Below are 27,011 nucleotides of genomic sequence, written 5' to 3'. Positions count from 1 at the left end.
GTAAAAAAACAAACACGTATACAAACCAAAAAAATTGAAATAATCATGATATACTTAACTTCTTGTGTGCCCTGTATTATCAGAATAATTGAATGAGGTGATTTGTTAGATTTCACTATTCATAAACCAGTAAGAAAATACACAGAGAATATTTACTCAAATTAAGCAGTTCAGTTCAGTTTAGTCACACAGTCGTGAGCTTATCTTGGCGACCCCATGATTCGCAGCAGGCTAGGTCTCCCTGTCCATCACCAACTCCTGGAGTTCACTCAGATTCACGTCCATCGAGTCAGTGATGTCATCCAGCTATTTCATCCTCTGTCGTCCCCTTCTCCTCCTGTCCCCAATCCCTCCCACCATCAGAGTCTTTTCCAATGAGTCAACTCTTCCATGAGGTGGCCAAGTACTAGAGTTTCAGCTTTAGCATCAGTCCTTCCAATGAACACCCAAGACTGATTTCCTTCAGAATGGACTGGTTGGATCTCCTTGCAGTCCAAAGGATTCTCAAGAGTCTTCTCCAACACCACAGTTCAAAAGCATCAATTAATCGGCACTCAGCTTTCTTTACAGTCCAACTCTCACATCCATACAAGAGCACTGAAAAAACCATAGCCTTGACTAGATGGACCTTTGTTGGCAAAGTAATGTCTCTGCTTTTTAATATGCTATCTAGGTTGGTCATAACTTTCCTTCCAAGGAGTAAGCATCTTTTAATTTCATTGATGCAATCACCATCTGCCTTGATTTTGGAGTAGTTTCCAAGATAAAATTACCAAAATAATAAGTTGATTAATACGCCTCCTATTCTAATAATAAGATAAAAAGTCAAACTTTCTTTAAAAAAAGAAAAAGAACCTCCTAGATTTAAGTTATTCTCTAGTAATTTATTATTTCTGGTAACATATTATTAATTTCTTGCCTCTTTTATTTCTAGATTTCTCCTCTTTGTGTTCTCCCTATTAACTTTTGAGAATAGCTAGACTATTAACTCTGGTCTGAATCCCCCAATCTTGTTATTAGCTATGCAGACTGTTGTCCTACTGACAACTCACAATTCACAATTCAGTGAGCTTAATTGACATAGGATAAGCAAACTCTTTTTAAAGTTACCAAATTAAAAAGTTCCTATAGCACACATTTGTTCAGTTCCGTTCAATCACTCAGTCATGTCCGACTCGTTGCGACCCCATGAATTTCAGCATGCCAGGCCTCCCTGTCCATCACCAACTCCCGGAGTTCATTCAAACTCACATCCATCAAGTCGGTGATGCCATCCAGCCATCTCATCCTCTGTCATCCCCTTCTCTTCCTGCCCCCAATCCCTCCCAGCATCAGGGTCTTTTTCAATGAGTCAACTCTTCGCATCAGGTGACCAAAATATTGGAGTTTCAGGTCTAGCATCCATCCTTCCAATGAGCACCCAGGACGGATCTCCTTTAGGATTGACTGGTTGGATCTCCTTGCAGTCCAAGGGACTCTCAAGAGTCTTCTCCAATACCACACTTCAAAAGCATCAATTCTTCGGCGCTCAGCTTTCTTCACAGTCCAACTCTCACATCCATACATGGCTATTGGAAAAACCCTAGCCTTGACTAGATGGACCTTTGTTGGCAAAGTAATGTCTCTGCTTTTCAATATGCCATCTAGGTTGGTCATAACTTTTCTTCCAAGGAGTAAACGTCTTTTAATTTCTTGGCTGCAGTCATCATCTGCAGTGATTTTGAGCCCCCAAAAATAAAGTCTGCCACTGTTTCCACTGTTTCCCCATCTATTTCTCATGAAGTGATGGGGCCAGATGCCATGATCTTCGTTTTCTGAATGTTGAGCTTTAGGCCAAATTTTTCACTCTCCTCTTTCACTTTCATCAAGAGGCTTTTTAGTTCCTTTTCAGTTTCTGCCATAAGGGTGGTGTCATCTGCATATTTGAGGTTATTGATATTTCTCCTGGCAATCTTGATTCCAGCCTGTGCTTCCTCCAGCCCAGTGTTTTCATGATATACTCTGCATATAAGTTAAAAAAGCAGGGTGACAATATACAGCCTTGACGTACTCCTTTTCCTATTTGGACTGGAACAACCAGTCTGTTGTTCCATATACAGTTCTAACTGTTGCTTCCTAACCTGCATACAGGTTTCTCAAGAGGTAGGTCAGGTTGTCTTGTATTCCCATCTCTTTCAGAATTTTCCACAGTATTGTGATCCACACAGTTCAAGGCTTTGGCATAGTCAACAAAGCAGAAATAGATGTTTTCCTGTAATTTTCTTGCTTTTTCTATGATCCAGTGGATGTTGGCAATTTGACCACTGGTTCCTCTGCCTTTTCTAAAACCAACTTGAACATCTGGAAGTTCATGGTTCACATATTGCTGAAGCCTGGCTTGGAGAATTTTAAGCATTACTTTACTAGTGTTGAGATGAGTGCAATTGTGTGGTAGTTTGAACATTCTTTGACATTACCTTTCTTTGGTATTAGAATGAAAATTGACCTTTTCCAGTCCTGTGGCCACTGCTAAGTTTTTAAAATTTGCTGGCATATTGAGTGTGGCACTTTCATAGCCTCACACTTTTCTTCCAGAGTGTTTGTATCTTTGCTTCCTGTTTTTTTGATCTTCTATTTGGCAAAGTTAATATTTGAACTTATGTATTGGTGATGGACAAGGAGGCCTGGCGTGCTGTGATTCATGGGGTGGCAAAGAGTTGGACATGACTGAGTGACTGAACTGAACTGACTGAACTGAACTGAGGTTCACTTCAAAGGAGATTTCTCACTCAGTTGCTGTTACATGTCCATTGCAACTCTGCATTTTGTCAGAAGGTTTAGTCACGCTCTAGATTTACTCATAATATATTGTACCACTGCATATTGAATTTTGGGGCTTCCCTGGTGGCTCAGCTTATAAAGAATCTGCCTGCAATGTCAGAGACCTGGGTTCAATCCCTGGGTTGGGAAGATCCCCTGGAGAAGGCAACAGCTACGTACTCCAGTATTCTGGCCTGGAGAATTCCATGGACTGTATTGGGTCACAAGGAGTTGGACATGACTGAATGACTTTCACATATTGAATTCCAAGTGATGAAATTGTTTTTGATCTTTTATAGTTTGATTTGCATGTCTATCCACAAAAGTCCATACTTCAAATATGTTTTTAATAATTATTTTATTGTATTTAGAAGAGATAAATTTATTTGATTTAACTTTGTATATATTTTGTCCAGGTTTTTAAATGAAAAACCAACCTGGGATATATTCAAACAGTTTCTGTGGGGTCCAGCATTTATGGTTACCCCTGTATTGGAACCTGTAAGTCCCATCTAATATTTTTGTTCACAAAAGAATATTCTTTGTTTTATATGTTTTTAATGACTATATTTTTAAATTCCAGTATGTTGACACTGTAGAAGGCTATGTCCCTAATGCTCGGTGGTTTGATTACCATACAGTAAGTAATTAAGGAATTTTGGGGGATTGACAAAATAGAAATGGGTAACAAATTGATTATAGCATTTTTATGAATGACATACTTGTTTTCCTTTCTACTTAGAAAAAGTAAGATGTTTCTTGCTAATTAACAAACAGTGAGAGAGTTAATTTATTGTGCCATAGATTGTTATATAGTCATGGATTTATTTTACTAAATAAATGTCAAAATTGTACATTGTGCATGAAAAGGTCATTACCTTTTATTAAGTATGCAAGATGATTGTTAAAAGTAATGCATTCCTTCCAAGAATGATATATGTGACAAGTCAGGAATAACTTTTGTGACCCATCAAACACCCATGTATTTTCTGCATGTGCATACTACAAAAAATAGTGGTAAATTAATTTACAAGCTATAAATAACCTAAGGAATAAAGTGGTTTATCATTTAACCAACATAACTTCCTAAATAAATGTGTGTGGTTTTATTATTTTTTAATTAAAAATTATATTATTTGATTCTATAAATGTGCCCCCTTAAGTACCAGTGTTGCTGATGATTCTCTTATTGCTTTTGTTCTTTCTTGCAACTGTCTCATTTCCAGGGCAAAGATATTGGTGTCAGAGAAACATTTCATACGTTTGCAGCTCCTTTATATGAAATCAACCTACATGTCCGTGGTGGTTACATCCTACCATGTCAAGAGCCTGCTAACAACACATTTTACAGGTAAGTGAAGTGTAAGTCTTGAGAGTCCCTTGAACTGCAAGTCAATCAAACCAGTTAATTCTAAAGGAAATTGAGCCTGTATATTCATTGGAAGGACTGTTGCTGAAGCCCCTTTTTGGCCCTGCATACAAAGAGCTTACTCATTAGAAAAGACCCTGATACTGGGAAAGATTGAAGACAAATGGAGAAGGGGGCAGCAGAGGATAAGATGATTAGAGAGTATCACCAACTAAATGGACATGAAATTGAGCAACACCAGGGAGATAGTGGAGGACAGAGGAGCCTGTCAGCTACAGTTGTAAAGAGTTGGACACAATTTAGCAACTGATCAACAGCAACAAAAACAAAGTGTTTACAGAACTCAGATTAGATTTTCAGATACATAATGCTAGAATTGTCAAGAACCAGGAAAGGTCTGAGATTTTATCCTACTTCCAAGCTTACAGGTTAGCCTGCCACAGTTTCACAACTACTGTGTCTGAGACAAAGGTCTTACTCATGGCATAGCAAGAAATATGAGCTTCATGTTTCCTTCAGTTTCACTTGACCCCCAAGTCCCATGTGGGTGAGTGACATCAAGTGACCCAGGTGGATACTGTCTATGCAGGAGGTTTGTGTCACAGTGAAGGAATGCCAAGTTTGGGGAAACTCAACCTTTTATAGTAGACTTTGAGTAAATCATGCATATTTGCTTTGAAGGGAGAAAAATTGTCAGTGCTTAAATAATGTAGAAACTTGACTCATGGAAAATTGATTTCCAACATGATAGGAATGTTTCACAGACCAAAAAAACAACTGAAATTTAATGTCTTCTGTATAAACATGCAAAGGTATTGATAACATGCAAAGTTCTTGTATTTTAAATGGCTGCCTCACCTAAGACTCATTACTTTTTCTGAGTCTGATATGTGGAAAGAAGTATTATTTTATTCATTAAAGTATATTTTTAAAATGAACTTTTCTATGAACTTTAAGCAAACAATGCTCAGAAGACTTCTCTTTCCTTCTGTCTTTTCCAGTCCCCCTTTTATTCCTCCATCAGTACTATGACACATTCCCTGATTCACATTAGTTTATGAAAGTAGATATCCATTGACAATATCACTACTCTCTCAAACTGCTAAGTCCTCTGTTGTCCATAGAAGAACCAGACCTGTTTTTATCAATCTTGTCCCATTTTACAATGAAAGGTAATTCAGATTTTCTATCCATTACCATTTATAACTGAACATCTTCTAAGACTGCTTATGTGACATCTCCCTCTTGTTCAATGATGTGTCATATCTACCAGGGGTTGTGAGTCCATTCTGTCTCCTATGACTGATGTAAGAATGAATCTCTGATACCAATCACAGAATCTATTTCCACTGTTAAACTCCTGGCTTAGATATTCAGATTCTAGAGGACTCAGTTCTGTTTCTCTTCTCATCTCCTACTGTACCTCCTCTCATGGTGATCCATGTGCTGACAGCCCCAGCTGACATGAATAGGTTATGAGGAGCCTGGAAGGCTGCAGTCCATGGGGTCCCTAAGAGTCGGACACGACTGAGCGACTTCACTTTCACTTTCCACTTTCATGCACTGGAGAAGGAAATGGCAACCCTCTCCAGTGTTCTTGCTTGGAGAATCCCAGGGACAGGGGAGTCTGGTGGTCTGCTGTCTATGGGGTCGCACAGAGTCGGACATGACTGAAGCAACTTAGCAGCAGCAGCAGCAAAGCCATCCAGATCCATCTCTATCAACACCTTATCTTGTGCTGTGGATAGTCGCTCAGTTGTGTCTGACTCTTTGCAACCTCATGAACTGTAGCTGGCTAGGCTCCTCTGTCCATGGGGATTCTCAGGCAAGAATACTGGAGTGGGTTGCCATGCCCTGCTCCAGTACTCCTCCAATACTTTATATTGATATCATTAAAGAGGACAAAAATGATTGCACCTGAGAAGTGAGAGTCTTGTGAAGGAGACCAGTTATAAGTTGTGCCTTGAAGAATCTTTATGTTATTAAAGAGGACTAGAGAGGCCATTCTGTGTGTGTGTGTGTGTGTATAGATGGGTAAAGTAAATAATATATTTAGGTATACAGTTAACCTTTGAACAACATGGGTTTGAATTACATGAGTCCACTTATATGTGGACATTTTTCAATAGTAAATAGTACAGTACTACTCAGTCCATGATTGGCTGAATCTGTGGGTGCAGAGGAACTGTGGTTACTTGGATGTATGTTGTTCAAGGGTAAACTGAACTTTCATTCTATACAGGGTAGAATGAAAGTTGTGAAGCTTCTCTTAATCTCATTTTAAGTATGTTGGGAAATTATGTTAAACCAGATTTTCATGTTGCTAATAAGATCTACTTATCTTTTAATTCAGTGACTGTGAACTGAAATACACATATACATACTTGCTAAAACATGCTAAAATCTTTACATGGAAAATATAAAGTTGCTATGGAGATTTGAACTCTAGATATTTTGGATATTTTAGGTGACTTCCATAGCCGTACAGCCTTTAACATTTGTGATCAGAAAAGGCAGATAGCTAAGCATAATTAATCCTTCCATGGCAGTATAAGGCTGTCAAACCAAGTGATTTGTATACTGAATATGGAAGCAGATATTTAATTCAGAAATAAGCATATTGTAGGCAGAAGATGGTAAGTATTGCTCAATCCAAAGAGAGGATTTGCAATTTTCTACTAGCTACTCTTCATATTTTTATTAACAGCTGCCAATGATAATTAAGTTATTTATATATGGAAATATGAGGATAACTTATGTCATAAGGGTTAAAACATGCTACTGAAATAGCTTTATATTTAATGGTCAATCATAGAATTATCATAGAAAGTGTAAATAAATAACCTTAACATGGTTTTAATTATAAATGAGGTCACTTCTGATTTTCTATAGTAGGTGAATCCTTGATATCAAAGATATGCATGATACTTTCTATTAAATATGAAGGATTTTGTGGTTTATATACTTTCCATTCTTGTTAGTCACTCAGTTGTGTCTGACTCTCTGTGATCCCATGGACTATATCCCACCAGACTCCTCTCTCCATGGAATGCTTCAGGCAAGGATATTGGAGTAGGTAGCCATTCCCTTTTTCAGAGGATCTTTCCAGGCCAGGGATTGAATCTAGATCTTCTGCATTACAGGCAGATTCTTCACTATCTGAACCAGCAGAGAAGCCAGGAAAATCCTTTTATTTTCTTTTACTAAAACAATTTGTATTCTCCTTAATTGATATTCTTATTTGTGTTCTTTGGACACATACAATAAAACACTTGATACTCTTTAAAAGTTCATAAAATTATATTCTTTTTACAGCCGACAGAATTACATGAAGCTCATTGTTGCTGCAGATGATAATCAGATGGCACAAGGATCTCTGTTTTGGGATGATGGAGAGACTATTGGTAAGTGTTCCATTTAGGAGTGTCAGGGGAGTGTCCTTGGTTCTGTCTCGCCACAGCAAATATTTGAAGCAATGGACAGACCAGTGTTACAGCTTGGTGATACAGCTCAGTTTAATTTGGCAAGCAAAGGAAAAAACATCCTTGAAGCATGAGGGTGGGCCGATCCAAAAGAAGTGAACAGAAGAGAAAAGAAGCCAGAAACTCCTCTTTTTATATATTTTTTTCTCCTCCCCCTGAACCTGCCCTGTGTAAATTGGGCTAGCCAGGAGGGCTGTTTGCTTCACCTGAAGTTCTTACTCTGGTCCTCAGACCGTCCTTTGTTCTATTTTTGCAGGCTTTTTCTTTGTCTTTTAGCCACTGCTATTTTTTGCACTCCCTTTTTCCTATTCTAACTGCCTAAAATTCCCCTCTCAAGAGATGGGAGGTGCAGTTCTTTAGGAATAGAGGCCTCCATCGAGGTCTGTCTGGCTACTTCCTGCTAAGGATAGTGAGGGGTATTGGGCCTCCCCCTCTTGCTAATCTCAAGCCTCAGAGTCCTTATAGTGGTGTCCATCTAAGGGTGAGTGATATTTCCCTTGGTCCAGTGTAGTTTTATATATCCTTGTTGAACTGGCACTGCATGTTGTAGCTTATTGACCTGGGCAGAGACAAAAAAATGTGTTACACAATTGATAATACATGGAGCAATCATAAGCAGCATCAATATTGTGATAATAGGGATTAGTAGGGGCATTAGCTAGTTCCAGATCCTCCATTGCCAGAAGAAGGATCCACAAAGAGAGATTATAGCCACACTGAAAACTCTCCAGCTCATTCTCTGAGCTCCTGTAGGATTTGAATGTTTTGTTTTTCTTGAGGACTGTGAGACTTCCTTAAACTTTAGCTGGAGGTATTTACCCAGAAAAAACATATCTCATCCAAGATGGCTCAAGTCCCTCCTTGTTCAGGGATCAGGAGATCTATCTCTTGTCTATTTTGGAGTACAACCCTTGCCAAGCTGTGTTGGCTTTCTAGAGCTATCCTGAGAAATGTTATCCCCAGAAACTTAATTTTTGGCTGTTCATTAGAATGACACTCATTTGTAGTCCTGAATAGGTATCTGAGATCTTTCAGGGGCTCACAGGTATACTGAGTGTCCTCTTCAGTTTTCTTCCATGGCTTGACTTGTGACTAGTGAATCCAGGAGTCGTATCCTGTTAACTTGACTGCTGTAGGGGTAGAAAGTATTACAGGGAAGGGGCCCTTCCCTGTGGGCTGGAGCTGAGCTTTTGGGGACCCATCTTTCCAGATTGTTCTTAGGACTTGAGTCCTTAGAGCATATAGTGGTGGTTCTTTAGAATGTTTTGGGTCCTAGTTGACACCCCACAGGTGTATATCTTGTTGGAATGCCCAGTGGCCATGGTATGAGACCGGAGGGTCTGAGCCTCTGGATCTAGGAAGAAGTCATTGACATAAACAAATGGTCTCTCATATAGCATCTCATAAGGACTAAGACCAACCTCTTCCTTAGAGGCAATATGGATGTGAAGGAGAGCTATTGGTAAAGCCTCCTTCCATCCCAGGGAGGTCACCTGGGTTATCTTTTTAATCGCTGATTTTAATAATTGTTTGGTTCTTTCTACTTTTCCTGAAGACCGAGGCCTCCAGGCACAATGGGTATAAGAAGTAACGCTTAATGCTTTAGAGACCTTGGATGACCTTAGAAGAAAATGATGTCCCATTGTCACTTTGTAATGATCTGGGCAGGCCAAATCTCAGAATGATTTCATAGAGCAGTTTTTTTTTTTTTTTTTACCACCTCCTCAGCTTTCTCAGTCTGGGTGGGAAAGCCTTCAGTCCTTCCTGTGAATGTATCTATCATGACTTATAGGTATTTATACCCTTAAGAAACTGGCATCTGGTTGAAGTCCTTCTCCCAGTCCTCTCTTGGGTAGGTACCACATTGTTGGGCAGACTGGGCCAGCTAGTGTCTTCGGGCACCTTAGGCATTGTTTAACTGGTAAGTGGGACAAAAGGAGAACACTTGCCCTCTAGTTGTTTGGAAGCCTGTTTCTCTGAAGGACCTTTCTAGTAATCTTTGGAGGGCCTTTTCCCCTAAATGAGTGGTGGCATGTAACTAGTTAACCAACTTCCATTGAAGGTTCCCAGGCAGAAAAATGAGTCCTTCCTTTTGGAACCACCCTCATATGATCTTTTTGAAAGTCTTCACTCTTAGCTTTAAGAGTCTCACCTTCAGTTTATGAAGGAGTTTCTGGCAAATTAGTCTGTGGATCTAAGGTGGCAATCCCTATTAGGTCATTGTTCTGTAATGCTGCTCTCTTAGCTGCCTGATCAGCTGCTTGGTTCCCTTGTACCACTTCTGTGCTCTCTTTACAGTGGGAGACTGAAACCTCAATGAGCAGATGGACTGCCTTCAAGAGCCTAAGGATTTTATCACCATATTTGATTGGGGAACCTCGGGTGCTCAAATGCCCTCTTTCTTTCCAAATAGCAGTGTGTATGTAGCACCACAAAGGCATACTTGGAGTCAGTGTAAATGGCTACTCTTTTTCCTTTTCTCAGCCCTAAAGCTCAAGTCAGGGCTATGAGCTCAGCTAATAGAGCTGAAGTAACTGGTGGCAAACAGTTAGCACCTATGGTCTCAAAACTGAAAGGTACTGCATATCCAGTTCTTTTTCCATCCAAGACAAAGCTGCTTCCATCAGTGTACATGATTTCCTCAGGATTGGTCAGAAGGTTTTCTGGCAATCCCTTTTGGGTTTTGTCCAGTGGTCCAAGGTTTCTAGGCAAGAGTGAAAGGGAAGAGAGCCCTCAAGGGTAAGGAGGAGGGTAGCTGGGTTAAGAACCTCACAAGGGGATATAATCAGGCCTGGATTTTCCATCAGCAATGTTTGATATCTGAGGATCCTTTGATCAGACATCCATAAATGGCCTCTCGCATTCAGGAGTTGTTTCACTTGGAGACTGGTAAAAATAGTTACTTTGCCCTCAAAAGATTGTTTTAAAGCATCTTCTATCAGGATTCCAATAGCTGCAAGACTTAAAAGTCAGGGAAAGTCGGTGATGCCATCAAGCCATCTGATCCTCTGTCGTCCACTTCTCTTCCTGGCCCCAATCCCTCCCATCATCAGGGTCTTTATCAATGAGTCAACTCTTCGCATGAAATGGCTAAAGTACTGGAGTTTCAGCTTTAGCATCAGTCTTTCCAAAGAACACCCAGGGCCGATCTCCTTCACAATGGACTGGTTGGATTTCGTTGCAGTCCAAGGGACTCTCAAGAGTCTTCTCCAACACCACAGTTCAAAAACATCAATTCTTCGGCACTCAGTTTTCTTCACAGTCCAACTCTCACATATGACCATTGGAAAAACCATAGCCTTGACTAGATGGACCTTAGTCGGCAAAGTAATATCTCTGCTTTTTAAAATGCTATCTATATTGGTCATAGCTTTCCTTCCAAGGAAAAGCATCTTTTAATTTCATGGCTGCAATCACCATCTACAGTGATTTTGGAGCCCCCAAAAATAAAGTCTGACACTGTTTCCACTGTTTCTCCATCTATTTTCCATGAAGTGATGGGACCAGATGCCATGATCTTCATTTTCTGAATGTTGAGCTTTAATTCAACTTTTTCACTCTCCTCTTTCACTCTCACCAACAGGCTTTTTAGTTCCTCTTCACTTTCTTCCATAAGAGTGGTGTCATCTGCATATCTGAGGTTATTAATATATTTCCCAGCAATCTTGATTTCAGCTTGTGCTTCTTCCAGCCCAGCATTTCTCATGATGTACTCTGCATATAAATTAAATAAGCAGAGTGACTGTAAATAAGTACAGCCTTAACTTATTCCTTTTCTTATTTGGAACCAGTCTGTTGTTCTATGTCCAGTTCTAACTGCTGCTTCCATACCTGCATATAGGTTTCCCAAGAGGCAGGTCAGGTGGTCTGACATTCCCATCTCTTTCAGAATTTTCCACAGTTTATTGTGATCCACACAGTCAAAGGCTTTGGCATAGTCAATAAACCAGAAATAGATGTTTTTCTGGAACTCTCTTGCTTTTTCAATGATCCAGCAGATGTTGGCAATTTGACCCCTGGTTCCTCTTCCTTTTCTGAAACCGGCTTGAACATCTGGAAGTTCACGGTTCATGCATTGCTGAAGCCTGGCTTGGAGAATTTTGAGCATTACTTTACTAGCATGTGAGATGAGTGCAATTGTGTGGAAGTTTAAGTATTCTTTGTCAATGCCTTTCTGTGGGATTGGAATGAAAACTGACCTTTTCCAGGCCTGTGGCCACTGCTGAGTTTTCCAAATTTGCTGGCATTTTGAGTGCAGCACTTTCACAGCATCATCTTTCAGGATTTGAAATAGCTCAACTGGAATTCTATCACCTCCACTAGCTTTGTTTGTAGTGATGCTTTCTAAGGCCCACTTGACTTCACATTCCAGGATGTCTGGCTCTAGGTGAGTGATCACACCATCATGATTATCTGCGTCATGAAGATATTTTTTTGTACAGTTCTTCTGTGTATTCTTGCCACCTCTTCTTAATATCTTCTGTTTTCCTTAGGTCCATACCATTTCTGTCCTTTATCAAGCCCATCTTTGCATGAAATATTCCCTTGGTATCTCTAATTTTCTCAAAGAGATCTCTAGTCTTTCCCATTCTGTTGTTTTCCTCTATTTCTATTTCTCCTTGCTATTCTTTGGAACTCTGCATTCAGATGCTTATATCTTTCCTTTTCTCCTTTGCTTTTTGCTTCTCTTCTTTTCACAGTTAATTGTAAGGCCTCCCCCGACAGCCATTTTACTTTTTTTAATTTCTTTTCCATGAGGATGGTCTTGATCCCTGTCTCCTATAGAATGTCATGAACCTCCATCCATACTTCATCAGGCACTCTATGAGATCTAGTCTCTTAAATCTATTTCTCACTTCCACTGTGTAATCGTAAGGGATTTGATTTAGGTCATACCTGAATGGTCTAGTGGTTTTCCCTACTTTCTTCAATTCAAGTCTGAATTTGGCAATAAGGAGTTCATGATCCAAGCCACAGTCAGCTCCTGTCTTTTTTTGTTGTTGTTGATTGTATAGAGCTTCTCCATCTTTGGCTGCAAAGAATATAATCAATCTGATTTCAGTGTTGACTATCTGGTGATATCTATGTGTAGAGTCTTCTCTTGTGTTGTTGGAAGAGGGTGTTTGCTATGACCAGTGTATTTTCTTGGCAAAACTCTTAGTCTTTGCCCTGCTTCATTCCGTACTCCAAGGCCAAATTTGCCTGTTACTCCAGGTGTTTCTTGACTTCCTACTTTTGCATTCCAGTCTCCTATAATGAAAAGGACATCTTTTTTTGGGTGTTAGTTCTGAAAGGTCTTGTAGGTCTTCATAGAACTATTCAACTTCAGCTTCTTCAGTGTTACTGAATGGGGCATAGGCTTGGATTACCGTGATATTGAATGGTTTGCCTTGGAGACGAACAGAGATGATTCTGTCGTTTTTGAGATTACATCCAAGCACTGCATTTTGGACTCTTTTATTGACCATGATAGCTACTCCACTACCCCATAAGGAGAAAATATTTGCCTTACTCTTCCCCACCCCCACCCACTATATGTGCCTCATCCAATTAACAAATGACCCACAAGACCCCTATCCAAATCATTGTACCATGGGTATAAAAGTGGACTAAGGACCCTTGTTCAACGTTGATTCTTCCTTGAGCTGGCCCACTCTTCTAACAATGTTTCCCACTCTAATAAATGTTATTCTCCTCTCATTCTGCCTCATATCTGGAAATTCTTTTCCAACTCACACCCAGACCACAACATTAAGATTTTGTTAGCCGTATGTCTCCCCAGCCATAGGATCGAGGACATCCTACCTTAACCCCTTAACAGAGTCTTTTGAAATCTGAGACTGAGCCATATGAGCTTTCTGCCAAGTTTGTTTTTGCTGTTCTGGTTTCCAGCACACTGGGCTTCCTGTCAGTTCCTCTGTGCTGCATTTTCTTTGTGTTCAGCTTCCACCATGGGAGCTTTCACCAAGTTAGGCTTCTGCTATGCTTGATCTCTGCCTCACGGGGGCCAGGCTGACATTGTTTCAGCCAGGTTAAATCTGAGAAACAGCACCAGAGATGTCAGGGGAGTGTGTAATTTCCTCGGTTCTGTCTTACCACAGCAACAATCTGAAGCGATAGATGGACCAGTGTTACAGCTCAGTATTATGTCAGTTACAGCTCAGTTTTATTTGCCAAGCAAAGGAAAATACATCCTCAAAGTATGAGGGCAGATGTGAGGACAGGCCCACCCAAAAGAAGCAAAGAGAAGAGAAGCCAGAGGCTCAATTTTGGCTCCTCTTTTTTTGTGTTTTTTTTCTCCTGCCCCTGAGCCTGCCCTATGTAAATTGTGCTAGCTAGGAGGGCTGTTTGTTTCACCTGAGGTTCTCACTCCCGTCCTCAGACCTTCCTTTGACCTATTTTTGTGGGCTTTTTCCTTTCTTTGTCTTTTAGCCATTGCTATTTTTGACTCCTTTTTCCTACTCTAACTACTTAACAGGAGATTAAATATAACTGATAACATACATATTATCTCACATTTTTTTTTTTGGTTACCTATTATTGTGCTTTGGAAGCTGAGTAAAAAAAAAAAGGCCAATAATGTTATTGAGAGCTAAAATAGTTTAATAAATAGTTGAGTCAACTTAAAAATAGACTTACAAATATTTAAAGACGTTCTTCTTATCCTAAATATATGTAATCCCTATGATCAACGTCTAGATAACAAAGAGGTTTGTGTGAACAGGGATGGTATATTGATCATCTTTGTATTCCCAGAAGTTAGCCAGTTCTGTTTGCATAATAGACATTCAGTGTGTGTGAGGTCAGCTGAGTTGAAAAGCCATGTTCCTATGTGCACATATTGATGCATAAAGATGCCTTTAAAACATGAGATAGTTCAGAAACAAATTTAAACTTAGTCTGTGTGCTTTATGGCTATAGATTTTGCTTTTTTTCTGTTTTTTATTTTTTAATGTTGTACAGTTTTTTTACATGAAAAGTTTAAGGGATTTAAATTTAAATCTTTGTTTACTCCATGGCTATCCCTCAAAATCGGACTGAACTGCTAAACTTTTAGCAATGTGTGCTCTGCTTCTTGAGTAGTTTGTAAAGAATGGATATTCTAAGGCCATCCAAATTCCATTAAGTAAACGAGAGGCCCAGAGATATGTCTTTGAGTCAAGTGCCCACAGGTTATTATTTCACTGTTAAATAAACACTGTTAGAGGATTAGCAGTGTCAGCTCCCTTAGATGGGGATCTAGCATTCTCTTGACATGGCTCTTAGTCATAGCAACTAACATCTGTGTGGAGCTGTAGGACGGTTTACTACAATTTAAAAACATTATCCATAGATGAGAGATTTTTCATTAATAGCAAAGACATCTTTCTTTCATCTTTTCAGGTTAATTATAGTTAGTATTCTACAACCATAAGAAATAGGAATCTGTTAGTAAGTAATCTATATCAGAAAGTGATATAAGAATCATATGGTAATAAGCAAGCCTCAAAATAAATAAATAAGCTTTTCCTAGTATTTTGTGAATTAGAAAGTAACTCAACTTCTATTAGTTAAATAAAATCCTATGTTTTGAGAGCCCTGAAGTTCATTAACACATTAACTGAGGTTCTACAAAGTTTACAGCCTTTCTTCCTCACTAGAAGGCACTTTGAGTTTGCTTACAATTCTCCAAGGGTGTAAAGTTGAGTTATGCATAATTTGCACACTTCTCTTGGGATATTTGAATCTCACTCTCTAGCAAATTTAGTTAATTCATTTTAGCTCTAGGGAGACAAAGCTTTTCTTAGTTTTTTTTTTTTTTTTTTTTTTAAATACAGCTCTTTCTATCAAGCTAAGATATAGATGAAAGAACTTGGTAAAACCTTTACTCTGTTGAAGTTTCATGGCAGATATTTATTTTGTTATATCACTGAAAAGTGAGCAGAATTCATATATTTCTCTATGTTCTCTTTATGCAAACATACAAAGTTGTTCTGACCCATTATATCTACTAGTTTGGTTATATTTCACAATCTCAGTATATTTGTTATAAGTAACTATAAAGGTTTCATCAAATCCTTTGAAATTTCTTAAGTGAATAACAACAACAATACATAGCAAATGCTTGGAATCTTTAGATTTATTAGATCAGAATCTCTGAAGAAATTTTCTCTTACAACAAGCTTGTCAACCTATCCAATAAACTAGATATCTAAATAAAATTTTCTTTTAAGTACATTTAAATTATAAGGAATACTATTGAAACTGTAAAAATGTGTTTGGGGAGGCTCCAATTCTTTATGTTTCAGAGCAGAAAGAATTAAGCAAGAGGATCCTTAATAAGATGCAAGAATAGGACTCTTGTGAGGTTTATAAGAAGGTGGGCAAGAGGGTGTTGCGCTGAGAACTTAGTGGGCTACTGTTTATAATCAAAGAAGAGGTAGAGAGGAAGAAAATACCACCTTCTTCCTCATTCTTGAGTAGACATCAAGCTTCCAACATCAGCTCCTCCTCCACGTCAGGCAAGGGAGGGAGTTTTCTTGTCCCTACATGGTCAAATGGGGACTGTCATGGCACAATGCAAATGAGCAAAAAGGGGGTAACATACTAAAATATAGTAGATTATCTCAGGTTTCAGTATAATGTCATCTTTTCCTTATATTTTTGTTTTTAGAGTGTGCAGAAAAGCTTGTCCTAGGAATCATTAACTTACTGATCTTACTGAGCAGGGTGTGGGTTTCACTCCACTACTGTTTTATTCTTTTGGGTCGTGTCTCATGCTTGCATTGTATGGTTTTGTTGCTAAGCAAGCCTGCTTGATTTTGTAGTTAAGCAAACCTACTTTCCTGAGTGATCATTAGCTTACAGGATTTTTTTTTTTTTAACTTAAAACTCCCTAGTAGAATTAATTATTTAATCATCTATCTGGTCCCTTTCCTCTACTCCAATCACTTTTATTTGTAGACATGTATTTTGCTCAAAAAACAAACAAAAAAAGATAAAGCAAAATAAACTTATTTTGAAATGTGGGTATATTAAGTAAATTTTGATGGTTCTAGCTAATAAGATTGTAGTTTATTAAAATATTAATTTGTCCTACTCATCTTAGTGAAATAGACATATGTCTACCTTAAAGTAAGATCATATGTGGTATCTTTCTCTTATTCATTAAAAACAAAAAAAACTGTTATATACTCTTAATAGCTGTCACTTTTGCTTTCTTTTATTTCATAGATCTGTACTTAAAAATTGCTCTTAAAAACTTGTTATACTATGTATTTTAAAATCAGTTTAATTTTTTTGCCTCAAAATGTGTTATTAAAATCATATATGAATTAATCTATTTATAGACAAAAAAGTTTACAGAGAATATAATTTAATCTTAGTAGAAACAAAATTATTCTCAAATTAAGCATTTTATTTTTTAGAGAATTAATGAATATAATGCTGGCATGTGTAATGGAAGAAGGAATTAAAATTTGTTACTTTTTCAATGTTATCCTAATACTTGTTTTCATCATGCCTTTGACTCTACTTTTGCTTTTCTGTCTTACACGTTTGTTTGGTTTTACATATGAACACAATCATAGAAATCAGAGAAAACTGGAATTAAGTTCAGACTTGATATTAATTAGTTGTTTCACTTTGAGCTATTTATTTAATTTCTCTGGGACTCATTTCTCTCTTCTATACAGTAGGAAAAATAATAATACATCTCTTACAGCATAGTGATAAAGTACTTAGAATTTGACAGATACTGAATAAATTTTAGATCTAAGATTACATTTTTAATTGATTTTCAGTATGGCAAGATTATACCTAATTTAAGTGATGAATATAAAGCCTATGTTTTATCCGTTTCATTTCAATTGTCCTGTTAATAATCTCTAACAATGAATATTTTTCTCAAATGACCCTAGGATAAGTTGCCATCATATTCTTTTTCCTTTATATTGTTATTCTCAGCCATCAAGATGGCCGGGAAATGTCGATGATTAACACACTTAATTCTGTTTATTCTTATACTTCTTCCACCCTCCTAGAGAAGTGTTTAGACCTGTGTCTCCTCTACAGTTACTTTCCCACACACAAACACACACACATCAATCTACCCATCCATGTAGGACTCTGTCTACACGGATACATGACTTATTCTTCATATTTCAGTGATCCTTAGACTGTGTTGAATAAGATACATAAACTTAGACAGAATTAAATATACATTGATGGTATTTGATATCCTTTATACTATGAAAGAAAAGCAAAATATGCTAATATTTACTACAATTATTTTTTGGAAATATAAATACATCACTCTTTTTTCCCCTATAGACACCTATGAAAGAGACCTATATTCCTTGGTACAATTTAACTTAAATAAGGTATGTATTCATTACAGATCATTTATATGCAATTGTGTTAAATAATATTTGAAGTTTTATGCCATGTTTTGTATTTACATACTATATATGTTATATAATATACCTCTTTTCAAATATATGAATTTACCACTTCCCTGGTGGCTCAGTGGTAAAGAATGCAGGAGACATGGTTCAATACCTGGGTTGGGAAGATTCCCCTGGAGGAGGACATGGCAACCCACTCCAGTATTCTTGCCTGGGAAATCACATGGACAGAGGAGCTTGGCAGGCTAAAGTCCATAAGGTCGCAAAGACTCAGACATGACTTACCAACTAAACAACAACAACCAAAGATTTAATTGCTCTTGCTAGATGAAAGGTTCAAATGATTTCTTTTTCTTTGTCTTCATAGACCATCTTGACAAGCACTATACTGAAAAATGGTTACATAAACAGAAATGAAATGAGACTTGGATATATCCACATATGGGGGAAAGAAAAGATGCGTGTTAGTGAGGTTACTCTCACACATAACGGAAATAAAGAGTCTGTTAATTTTACTGAAGACCCAAAGCTGGAGGTAATTGACAGAAGAAAATGTTTCTTTTTAAAACGAACTATTCAAAATATCTATGTGAACCTCTTACATTTATTAGATCTAAAAAAAAAAAAAAAACCTATTACTGTACTTATTTTCATTAAACTTTCATACCTATTTCTATCTTATCATCCTTGGTAACTTGTCATATAAATCAACCTAATGGAATCTATTTTATAATTGTTCTGACATAATCAAAGCAAAATTAACATTACATCTCTAAATTATTTTCATCCCTTTATGGTAAAGTGCCTCAAAACCTAATACTTTTCTAAAACAAAATGCTCACATTTGAACATTTAATATGTCTTGGATGAATTATACTTGAAAGCCCTTTCAAAATGAATAGAATTATCTATTAACATCTATGAATAATATGGCATACAATACAAGGATATGATTTAAACATTAAATAGGGACTCAAGATTCTTATGTTAAAGTCCCTTTGCTGCTAGTAATGAGCTTTTTACTTTGAGTAAATAATTTCAGTGCTTCTTTTTCTTTCCTACTAAATAAGAATATGCAAGTAAACAATCTCTTAAACGCTTTCTCATCCTAAATTCTACAAAAATAGATTTTAAAGAACATTATTTTAGAATCCATGAACTGTTTTGTTTGATCCAAGTTCAAGGCTACATCTAAACTGTTAAAACTTTGAGTGTGTGTACACATACCTGTTTTGTGTTTAAAGCTGAATGAAAACAACTGGCTTTTTAATCAACTGACCACTTCAGTGAACATAACTTACAAAACAGCTAGTTGTTTGGCTGACCACAACTGAAAAAGAAAATAATTGTGTCTTGGACACAATTTTAGGTTTTCATAAATTTTATAAGATGTGAGAGTTGAATAGCACCCAAAGTCATTTCATCCTGCTGAAATTTAGCATCTATCCTATTATTACTTCTATTCTATAAGCAATCAGAATTTCCCCTTTCATATATATCTGAATCTTAATTACTACTTTGACATTAAATTTCTTTAAACTCTATCAAGTTTAAGAAATTAGAGTTTTATGTATTTTGTGTCCATCTGTGGTAGAATAAAAGTTGATAATTTAGCACCTCACACCCATTTTTTTCTTCTTAAATTTTTACTGGTTTATAAAATTCTAAAGTATGGGAATCAGTGATTTAGTCCAGTAGTCTTATATGACAGTCTAGGAAACTGAGCTTAAAAGGGAAAATTAATTTCCCAAGAATAAACAGTCAATGATTATCCATCATAATCAGAAATCAGCTTTTTTTTTAATAACCCAGTTTTCAGTGAAATTAAAGAATGGTGGTTTCCCTTATTTATTTTCTTGTTCTTTGTTTACTATGACAATGGTGAAAAATAAAGCTCACAACTTTTACTGTAAAACTAAATAGTCAGTTAAGCAATTCAAGTAAGATATTTTAACATATCAAGTATTGTTTCAAGTTAATTTTGACCAAATAGTTGGCATTTAAAAAAAATCACTATTTATAAAGAAAAGTTCATTCCATTGATTTCAAACATTCACAAAGAATTTTAAGTATTAAGAGTAATTTTTTAATATTTTATAATCTCAATGATTCTAAAAGAAGATGTTAACTTTACCAAAAATTGGAGCTATCCCTTCTAAGTACATTTAAATAAAACAAATATTTATGAACACCTTCTGTTTTCTAAAGTTTTATAGATATATGGAAAAAGAAGGAGTGATCAATTTCTTTCTCTAACTTAGTGACCCTTGCCCATGGGTATGGGAATTACATATAAAAGATGATTTAATTGCTGTATCAGTGCAATTTTTAAAATATTTACCTAGCACAATTACACCTAGTTGCCACCTATGCAGCTATTAAGAGCTATTAGATGCATGGGTTGTTCTTCATGTTTGATGTAAAAGAATTTTGTTAGGTTTTTTTATAAGATGGATCAGTTTCAAATCTTCCTGTTAGATACTAAGAACATTATTTACCTGTTATGTTTTAAACTCTTCTACTATAAAGAGTGGGAAATTCTAAGGTGCTTTAATAAAGAATAAATTGTATAATGTCCCTACATGCATACTTGGTATTTGGTTAGCAGTAAAGGAATGCTCATTTTCTCCTTCTCTTACATATTTGATGATTTAATCCACCTTTCTGAGCTAAAGGCACTGAGAGTCATGTGTGTGTATCAGAGCAATGGAAGTCTAGTGAGTTCATTATATTACAGATGATTATTTAAGTACAGCTGCTTCATTAGTCACCCCCCTATTTAGTCCCTATATGGTCTGATAAAGATTCTCTCCAGTGAAAGAAAGTAACATACATGTAATGAAATCATTGGCAATAAATTCAGCATAAAGCCCTTTGAGACTGATGCAAAAGAAAGCATACTACTAAAATCTAAATTCTGTATGTAGATGACTGGATAATATTTGAGGGCAGAAAGCATAGAGGTATATGTAATGCAACTATAATCTAGTATTTAAGTCATAGAGAAAGAGAAAAGTTGTAGAAATAAGAATAACTGGTAAATAGTCTCAGTTTCTGATTGTGTTTTGACAGCTATTCACCCTCTTTGAGACTTAGTTTCATCATCTGTATAATGGGTGGGTTGGCTGGAAGTACTACTGAAATGGTTGCAAACTCTCTGATGTAAAAATTCACCAAAATGGGAAAATAAAACAAGCTATAATGTGTTTACTTATAGAGCATTTATTTATGGAATTAGTTTTTGTTGAAAAAAAACCCCACAGTTCTGATTAAACAATTAATTACCTTTTTTTTTTCTTTTTTAAGATATTAGATATTGATCTAACAGGGAATAATGTTACTCTAGATGAACCAATAGAAGTCAACTGGTCATGAAGATCACCATCAGTCCAAATTGTCAAAGAGAAATTAACATCTGGATTTAAGTTTCACCACCACCATACTTATAGTTTACCTTCTTCACTTGTTTCTTGTATTGTGTAAAATATGATTTTAATAACATCTATCTAAAGTTATTGCAGAGTGTTCATCAATATTAATACTATTATATAATATTAACATGGCCTAGATTCAATTTTTAAATATATTTAGTAGAATTTAATGTTTCTAGTTGCTTTTACTATCAGCTGACTGTAATCTAATTACTAAATACATGTGTGTGTAACTAACATATAATTAAAACAGGAGATTTTTAAATTAAGCAAAAATTTTGTAATTTTATATGACATTTTCTTCAATGTTTAGTAGATTTAAGTTACATACCACCAATTGTCATCAGATTTAATTATTTCTTATTCTGTACATTTAATTAGAAAGCAAAAAATAAACTGTATAACAATATAAGTAATGTATATTTTTCTTTATTTTCCAAAAGGAAATTTTCTTAGTTTGGGTTCCTGTAAGAATTTACCATAGATTGTGTGGCTTAAACAATAAAAATGTATTTCTCACAGTTTTGGGAAGTTTGAGATCAAGGCACGAGCAGATTTTGTGTCTGGTGAGGGCCCTCTTTCTGCTTTGCAGACAGCCAGTTTCTCCTTGTGTCCCCACATAGCAGAAAGCAAAGAAAAAGGACCTGAGCTCTCAGCATCTCTTCTTATAGGACACTATTTCCATTAATGAGGGCTCCACCCACATGACTGTATATGTCTCAAAAGTGTCATCTCCAGATACCAACTTGTCAGAAATTAGGGGTTCAACATATGAATTTGGGGGAGGGGGACACAAGTTTCAGGCCAAGTAGAAATCCGGATTTCTTCCTCTAGCTTTCCTTTATGGATAGGAGAAAAAATCATTACTATCTATTTATTTAATTAGCTGAATAAATTACCTTAGCTCGTTCATTCTGGTTGAATGACACTCTAAGTCATGATTTAAAATAATATTCATTGGTATTTTTTAACACTTAGGTTTCTTTGAATCTACTCAACCAACGAATATTCTGGAACAATATAATTTTTCCTAATTAAAAAAATTTTGAATGTTGTTATAATTGAAATATTTAAGAGAATTCATAACTCAGAATAGCTCAGTCACATGCTCAGTTGTGCCTAACTCTTTGCCACCCCTGGATGGTGGCCCACCAGGCTCCTCTGTCCATGGAATTTTTCAGTCAATAATAGAATGGGTTGCCATTTCCTACTCCAGGAGATCTTCCCAACTCAGGGATTGAATCCACATCTCTTGTGTCTCCTGCATTGGCAGGTGGATTCTTTACCACTGAGCCACCAAGGAAGCCCCCATGTTACACTTGATCTTAGCCAAAAGGCTCAGAATACAAGGATGCCATAATGATAATGATGGCTATAATTCAAAACACAAGAAACAGGTGTTGGAGAGGATGTTGATTAAAGGAAACTTTGATAGACTGTTGGTTGGTGGGGGATAAATTAGAAAAAAGTACATACATACAATTTTGAATAAATGTAAAGAAAGTGGTTTTTTATCACATAGATTTGAGAAAGTCATTCTAGATGAGAAGAAATACAAGATTAAGGGAGGAGCAAGCTAACTGGTACCAAGATCTCTGCAGGGAACAAAATATACTTATATACTTAGTCTAACTGAAGTTAATATTTTTATTAACTTACATCAAAAGTATGAGAGCAACTGCACATTACATACAGAGGAGTCTCCCTGGGAGATCTTCTGGTTCAACTATGTAGGCAATGTTGCGACATCTTTTGAGCAGTTGAAAGATTGCAGAGGAGATTGTGATGTTTTTATCTTTTGTCATTACAAATTTTTATGAATACAAGTTTCAAATTGATACAGTTTGCATAAATTAGGGGAAATGAAATATTATGTTACTATCCTATATATGTTTTACTTTTCCAGATAGCAACTCTTAGACTCCAGAGCTTGAACGTAGTCTCAAGCTAATCAAAAAACAAATCTCACATTCTCTCTTGAGAGCATGTATTGTATCTTATGGTTACTGAGTACTACAGATTGTGGTTGTTCAAAAGAAATCTTTTTCTCTTCTCAAAATTTAAATATTTCTCTTGTTATAATTTATTTAAATTAAATTGTTGGAGAAATTATTTGAAGTTTATTCTTTTATAAAATTCCTTTTCTTCTGCTTCTTGTCTATTTGTATAGCGCCTTGTTATATTTTTATGTCTTTCAGTAATTCTGGACACTATCTGAATAGCTGGATGTAAATTTTTATCTTTTTAAACTTGACATATCATATAGGACTTGAAGTTATCAGCCATTTGATCAAATAGCTATTTCCTTTATTACCCAGGTCTTCCACATTTTGTTCCTGATGTATGTTACTGCCATATCTGACTAAGCTTTTTCTCTTATATGTATTTTATTTCTTAATGTCATTTTAGTAAACATTTTAAAGGTCTTTGATACAATTTTGTGTTTACTATGGACATGAAAATTGCTTCACTTTTTAAATAATACTAATAATATGTAGTGACCAGATGTCATTTTATTTTAAAATGAGATTACAATGAAGAGGTTAATTGGAAAAAAACCAAATCTATTACTTTATTTTAGTCCTTTTATCACTGTGGACTTTATAACATCATCAACTAGTTTTTAATTTCTCAACACTGAGTTTGGGAAAAAAATTATAGCTCATGTAGGTGAAATCCTTACTTGAAACATCTGATATATTATGATATAATATTCAAAGAAGTCACAGTGTATGAATTGAGAAAAATAAATATCTAGAAGTACAATAAGATTAAATAGCATTGAATCAAAACATTTACTCTTAAATTTCATCTGATGTGATAGTTTAAATGTGAGTTATTATCAATACAAAGATGTTATAGTAAGATAAATTTTAAGAATTTGGAAGTAAGATGTCTCTAAAAACAACATGCAATGGTTCAGAGCAGAAATATGTAAATTAACTTTAGAGGCATTCCATATCCCTCAAAGGCTCCCTACATCCTTTTTCCTTCACAGGTATTTACTCCTCTACCTCCTACTCATTCTCTGGGCCATTTCAGCTTCACAGTCAGTAAATGACCAGATCCTTCTACTGCTCAGAATATTCCCTCAGCACATTTTGCTATCCTTAGTGGAAGCTTGACTTCCCCCTTGGCACTGCTTCTCTAGTGCTTTATTGCTTCAGCCTTCAGCAATCTGAACCTCCAGGCCAGATCTCCATGTGGGCTTCACACCTGTGTATGCAACTCTTTTCAGTAGTTCTTCGGACATCTCACAAGCAGCGCAAAGGTGAACTTTTCATATCTAAATTCACGATCTTCCCCAACTTTGCAACTCCACTTTAATTGCCAAACTAGCACTTCATCCACTCCTTTTCACTTCAGAAAATGGCCTCACCATTCACCCAGTATTTCATACCAAAATTAGGAGGTCATCTTTGACAGTGATTTCTTCTTTATATCCCAGAACTAATATGTCCCCAAATTCTGTAGATTTTAGGTCCTAAATTTTTCTTTCAACTCTTTATCTCCCTAGCTCCTGACATAGTACAAGTCATTTTTATGGCTCATCTGGAATGCCATAATAGCCCATTAATTACTCTATCTTCCTCAGTTTCCTCAATTATTGCCCCTCCCCCCATTCTCATTACAAAAGCCAACATGTTTAATAAAAACAACTACAATTACATTGCCATCACACTTACTCATCAATGGCTTCCCTTTTCTCTTAGGGTGGAAATAAAGCCGTCGCATGAGCCTTCCTGATATGGTATAGTTCTGGTTCTCCATACTCACCTGGTGTCATATTATCCTTCACTTTCCCTGTTTCAATTATACTTATCTTCTTTGTGTTTCTAGAAATGCTATGCTTCTTCCAACTTGAGACATTTGAACATATTCTTCCATGGGACCCTCCCCCTACACACACACCATGGGGCATGGCATGCAGTATCTCCACGGAGTAAGAAATGACAACCCACTCGAGTATTCATACCACTAAAAATTCCATGGACAGAGGAGTTTTGCAAGCTATAGTCTATGAGGACACAAAGAGTCGGACACGACTGAGGGACAACATGGGTGGGCATGCAATATTTCAGTTCCCTGGCCAGAGAACAAACCCAAGCCCCCTACAGTAGAGTCTTAACCACTGGACCACCAGGGAAGTCCCTCTATGGGCACGTATTGTTTTCTATGTGTAATAGTACATCTGATTCCCTCACTTCCTTTAGGTGCTTGATAGTGGTTGCCTTCTCAATGAGGTCATCCCTGACCACACTGTTTTACTCCCTACCCACTTTCAACCGTTCGTTTTTAGCACTTTTTACCATAAAACACACTATAATGTTTATTTGTGTATTTGTCTACCTGCTTGTCTACCTGCCCCCAGAATGTGAGCTCTTTGATACCCAATTCCTAGAAAAGCACATGCCAATGAATAGATAATAAATATTTTTGGAGAAATTAATTCACCTTCTTTAACTTTCCTGACAACACAACATTTATATAATTGTCTCTATTTTTTTTAATGAGGAATCTGACTGTTAAGGTCAGCCAGAATGAAAGTGGCAGAACGGTGATTTGAATCTCAGCTATTTTGGCTGCAAGGTATTCTGGTTTGATACTCTCGCATGCATTTGCTTGAATTAGGAGTGGCAGAAAAGAAGGTGTTTCCTCCAAAAGAATGGTTACTATTTTCCATAGATTCATTATTTCTATTTTAACTGATGTTTATTAGGAGGAAACAGCAATCAGGATTATTTACTTTGGCACTAATGGGTTTCTGCATGTAATTAGACATATCTGTGGTAAAATTTAGCCGACCCAAGGAGCATTCTCACCCTCTGAAACATCAAAACACAGAAAACATTTGCATTTGACATGCTGAAAATATGGATATTTCCTTTTTCAGTTCAACACATTCTAATAGGTGTAAATTTATTTTTTTTTTTTTTTTTTTTTTTTTGTGTGTTTTTTTTTTGTAAATTGATTTAAAACAGAACTCAGAAATGTGTTTTATCTCTTCAAATACTGTTAATTTTTTAAATAGATATTTTCTTAACAGAAACACAAATTTCCTTGATAGGAACAACGTTATGAAATGAAAACTTTGGAAACTGCCTTTTATATACAATATTTACAATATTGAAGTTCTGACAAAATACTGCCACAGCTATCATCACAGCAATTACCATAGCAAATACATTTTTTTGGGGGGGAGGGACTTGGCATATTTGCTCAAAGACCATAGTAATCAGATAGAGGAAAACAATAGAATGAGAAAGACTAGAGATCTCTTCAAGAAAATTAGAGATACCAAGGGAACATTTCATTCAAAGATGAGCTCAATAAAGGACAAAAATAGTATGGACCTAATAGAAGCAGAAGATATTAACAAGAGGTGGCAAGAATTCACCAAAGAACTGTACAAAAAAGAGCTTCATGACCCAGATAATCATGATGGTGTGATCACTCACCTAGAGCCAGACATCCTGGAATGTGAAGTCAAGTGGACCTTAGGAAGCATCACTACAAACAAAGCTAGTGGAAGTGATAGAATACC

At 36.4% G+C, this 27,011-nt stretch overlaps 1 protein-coding gene across 1 annotated transcript in view; it reads left to right on the top strand.

The window, feature by feature from the left end:
• Nucleotides 1-21,874, top strand: part of SI (sucrase-isomaltase) — a 112,754-nt gene extending 90,880 nt beyond the window's left edge. The window contains exons 41-47 of the mRNA XM_040248185.1: nt 3,216-3,300; nt 3,383-3,439; nt 4,026-4,150; nt 7,484-7,572; nt 17,962-18,011; nt 18,403-18,570; nt 21,342-21,874. Of these exons, the coding sequence (XP_040104119.1) occupies nt 3,216-3,300; nt 3,383-3,439; nt 4,026-4,150; nt 7,484-7,572; nt 17,962-18,011; nt 18,403-18,570; nt 21,342-21,410 (643 nt within the window). The 3' untranslated portion in view covers nt 21,411-21,874. The remainder of the gene's footprint in view (nt 1-3,215; nt 3,301-3,382; nt 3,440-4,025; nt 4,151-7,483; nt 7,573-17,961; nt 18,012-18,402; nt 18,571-21,341) is intronic.
• The last annotated feature ends 5,137 nt before the right edge of the window (nt 21,875-27,011 follow it).

Source organism: Oryx dammah, unplaced genomic scaffold (genome assembly GCF_014754425.2).
Source record: "Oryx dammah isolate SB20612 unplaced genomic scaffold, SCBI_Odam_1.1 HiC_scaffold_2, whole genome shotgun sequence".
NCBI classification, from domain to species: Eukaryota; Metazoa; Chordata; class Mammalia; order Artiodactyla; family Bovidae; genus Oryx; species Oryx dammah.
The sequence above is the reverse complement of the archived record's forward strand: the minus strand, read 5'-3'. Positions and strand labels throughout refer to the sequence as shown.